Source organism: Malaya genurostris, chromosome 2, assembly GCF_030247185.1.
Source record: "Malaya genurostris strain Urasoe2022 chromosome 2, Malgen_1.1, whole genome shotgun sequence".
NCBI classification, from domain to species: Eukaryota; Metazoa; Arthropoda; class Insecta; order Diptera; family Culicidae; genus Malaya; species Malaya genurostris.
Genome location: NC_080571.1, coordinates 142,605,549 through 142,610,042, shown reverse-complemented (window position 1 = coordinate 142,610,042; position 4,494 = coordinate 142,605,549). Strand labels below are relative to the sequence as shown.

At 35.1% G+C, this 4,494-nt stretch overlaps 1 protein-coding gene across 1 annotated transcript; it reads right to left on the bottom strand.

Moving 5' to 3' along the window:
• Nucleotides 1–3,503: 3,503 nt before the first annotated feature.
• LOC131428873 (uncharacterized) lies at nt 3,504–4,239 on the bottom strand. Its single transcript, XM_058592932.1, is given in 3 exon segments — nt 3,504–3,662; nt 3,829–4,177; nt 4,226–4,239. Coding segments are annotated over 3 exon segments (522 nt in total).
• Between the last annotated feature and the right edge of the window lie 255 nt (nt 4,240–4,494).

Below are 4,494 nucleotides of genomic sequence, written 5' to 3'. Positions count from 1 at the left end.
AACTTTAAGGCAGTCTGGATAGAATCCTCCTTGTATCATCAAGTTGAATGAGTCAGATAAGATCCGAGAAAAGGATTCGGCATTGTTTTTTATTATTTTTGCTGGAATAAGATCAGGGCCAGGACTTTTGTTCGTTTTCAGTTCATTGATGAGAAGTATAATCTCATTTACCGACGATGGTTGGATGAAAATTGAATTTGCAATTGGATCGATGTGTTGCAGTAGACAAGAGCTATTTGGGGTTATATTCTCTGCTAACTTGGATCCAACTGTAACAAAGTGCTTGTTGAATGCTTCACAAATTAGTTTCTTGTCAGTTATACAATTTCCGTTGACGATCAAAGATGGAGTTGATTTGGTTTGCTTTTTACCTAGTAATAGGTTTATGTTTTTCCACATTCTTGAGTGCGGTGTGTTGTTTAATAGCCTCTCAAAATAACTTCTTTTTGCTCGCTTTTTAGCTAAGTCCAGTTTTCTAGAAATATGCTTCAGCAAGCCCGCTAAGCGAACATCATTGGGGTCTCGACGACATCGTTTTAGGTAGTTGTTTTTAATTTTTATTAATGTCCACACATCAAAGTTTATCCATGGACATTGTGTGTCTTTGATGTTAGCATGCTTCGTGACTACCCTGGTGCAATCTTTTAATATATTGTTATATTTTGCTATAATGTTTTGTAGGCAGGTGTTCACATCCTGCACATGTTCGATAGCATCAACGTAACTTTTGAAATCATTGTTAAGTTTATCGTGATCAATAACTCTTTTGGATATCTCAACCAGATTTTTGCCGTGCTGTAACTTAAAAAATGTCAGAATCATGCTATGATCGCTTAGATCACTAAAAATAGTATGATTTTTTAAACGATGAGCATCGGACATGGTACATACAACATGATCCAAAATGTTTGAGCTTGCGGGTCTCGTAATAAACGTAATTGAGCAAATAAAACCATAAGACTGCAAAAGATATTTATATTTCAAGACAACACTGTTATTAGATAAGTTGATTGGGACATTCATGTCTTCGAAAATCAAACAGGGACGAATACTACAGCTGTTGTTTAGCCACCTTTCGATATTGTCATGAAACATGTAAAAATCATAAGACGGTGGACGATAGACACCATGCACACCAATCACTTCCCCGGACAGTTTTAGTTCTGTATTTATATAATGGAAATCATCACTGCAGTATAGTAACAGCATTGAAGTATTTCAATAGTACACTATTGGAAAACCTGTCTCATTTGACCCATGTCAACACCAGCCAATCAGAACGCGTTCTGAGGAAGAGAACAAAATATCTGCTGCTGTACAACAAATCGTTCGAGATATCGTTAAAATCGTAGTGAGTTCCACAATTTGGTCCTTCTGAAAGGCAGGAATGAATCCCGTCCAGCATCCTGATAGTTTCTTTCAATGAAATGCAAATCCAAAATGAAATAATCGAAATTAAAATTCTGTATGCTGCTATTTTTATAGTCGTTAGGACCGCCCATTAGTGGAAAAGCTACAAACGAAATCACGTAAAAAGAAACCTCTTAACAAAAATTGGATCAGTTTGAATTATATCGCCACTGCGAGCAGATGTATTGTATGTCGTTTGCAAAGCTAGTTTCGCTTCCGACAAGAGCGATCACGTCACAGCTGCCAGTTAGTTGCATAGGTGAAAAAACAACGAAAAGAGGACAACGGTGGAGAGCATCACACAAAATCAGCCGTTCTAAAGGCTCTCAAAGTTTTCTGAAGAACTATTAGGATTTCTTGCTCGCAAATCGAAGGTAAATATCCTCATTTTAGTACAAATCTAGAACAGTTTGATTAGATTTGTGCATTTTTCGCTGTGTGAAATTCACAATAATCGAGATCAAGTGAAGCCTTCTTTGTTTTTGCGAAAAATGTGAAAAAGGGGAATGCTTGCATAATTCATACAATTGATCAACTAATTGATATTCGGAAGTGTTAAGGAACATGTCAGTTGTTTTCGTATTCACGACATTCATTTATGTCTCTGATATTACCCACCCGTCTTTTTTGTTCGAGAAAAATAATTCATTAATACCCTCTGGCAAACCCAACCATTAATACCTCCTGGCAACGATCAAAAGCTTAAAACCGGGTTTAAATAAATGATATTAGCAATACTACTTTATAAACATTATGAATAAGCGAAAATCATCTTTGAAATAGCGAAGAATATGTGCTGCGCTTACTGTCCTCGATACCACTGTTAACTACCGCGGTAAAGTACATTTTTCTATCGCACTAATGTACTTTTTTCTACAGCGCAAAGTACATTTTTCTACCGTTGCGAGCTACATTTTTTGTGCTACAGTAGCGCGAACAAGGAGACAGTAAAATTTAGAAAGATAGAATTTCTACCTACTTCAAGCGGCGGTGATTTCGGCGGTAGTTTTGAACGCGATACTGCTTCGCATGCCTACTGTAATGGAATTTTAGTTTGGATGCAGCAGCGTGGTACAATACGAATAGTAGAAAATGTAAATGTGGGTTAACAGACTACAGTAATAAAGAAGGGGAGGCAGTTTGCATCCCTGATTCTAGGTATGATTTGACTGGAAATCAAATCTCAAAAGGAAAATGGCACACAACAAAACTGAACAGCAATCTACAGGAGGTGGCAAAAATAAAATTATTGAGTTTACAGCGCTGGAAGAAAAAGTAATTTATTCGGCCGGACTAACAGCTGCGATCGAAGGTGTTAAGGATGCGGTTTCCTTTTGAATACCAATACCATCAGACGAAAATAATGATGCTATGGAAAATTGCAATTTGGAAACAATCGAAAATCGTTCAGATGAAGCCATAGAATCGTTTGATGAAGACCCCCTGTTATCAAAACCAAAAAAAGAGACAAGTAACGAATAGTTTGAACTTGCTAGTAAAGCAAGTAGAACAGCAAGAGAAATTTCATTCGAACATGATTGATAGTTTTTAAAACACTATCTGAGCTTAAAGAACTAAAAGCACAGAATCTACTTGAGCAAAAAACATAACCTAGCGATGGAAAAAATCGCATTCGAAAAACTTAAATTCAAGAAACAATTAATTTATCTACAACTGAGTCAGTTGTAAATAAAATATTTACAATACACTAATTAATGTGTAATTTTAACATGTGCTATTGTCACTATCATGTGAAAAAGTTCTTATAAACCATCCGACTCAAATGAACATTGTGTATGCATGTGCATGTGTGAAGTAGTTGAACCTGTTTTTGTTAAATTTTGTCATGTGAAATAAATTCGAATCGATTGATTTTTTTAATTATTTTTGTTTTAATCTATTTTCACATTACTACAAAATACATAACCTACTGTAAACAATTGTCAAGGTAAGTTAAGCAGATATTGTGTAAAGAACAACAAACATTAATGATTTTAGAAGATTTTGAAGTGTGGAGTTAACAGCCAAGGCTCAGAAGGATAACCAGCATCACCTAGAATTTAGTAAAAATTATCCTGTGTAAGTACTTCATTTTAGCTTTCAGTACCTAAAATTTTTATATTTCTTTCCCCATTTCTGTACAACTCGTTCATGTAACTTCGAGCAGAACTCATTATCCAAACATGTGAGTCATGGTTTGATCCTTGATAACTAGCATCAACAAAACGAATCCGCTGCCTGTTGTCACACATCTAAATATAGTAAACATATATTATGTCATACAATACAAGCTTATAAAAAATCTTATGATCATAACGTTCAAGGTTGCGATTGCTCGTAGGTGGAATTATTCTAATGTGAGTTCCATCGACACACATACCCCAGATATTCCAGATTTCTCAAAAAAAACCGTTTTACTTCCATCATTTCTTCTGCTGTCATTACTATATTTATCCATTTTAAACAGATTTTCCTCTCCAAAACGACAAGCATGTTTAAAAGAATCTTCAAAAATGTAGGTTGAGCTATTGCCACATCAAAGTCTTTTCCAGTGCCATGTTGATAACTACCTTCTGCAAAGAACCGAAAACACGCCGCAAGTTTTACTTCTGTCGAAATTCCGCCTTGCTTTTGAGGAGGAAACTCATCTGCGATCTAATCCAGAACGTATTAGAATGCTGATTTATTTAATCGAAAATTTTGAATAAATCTAAAATTAGAACATTTATTCAATAAAGCACAACTATTACTATGTAAGAAACTCGAGCTGTTGGACAAAGTGTACAGTTTTTTGGTTAGTATTCTATTTACTTACTCTGAATCCGACATCTCTAGAATGTCGCAACGTTTTCGTAAGTTTGAACGTCTGTTTTTAATTACACTTTTCTCGTATTCCACTGCCATTAAACCCAGTATTACAGTATCCATCTAAAAATCGAATATGTATTACCGATAAAAAAAATTCGTCGATTACATTTGTCAATTATGCACCATTTGACAACTACAACTACAGTCTACAACAGTTTTACACAGCAACATAAAAGTTTTATGATAATACGTCACACTTGCAATGCTTTTGATCTA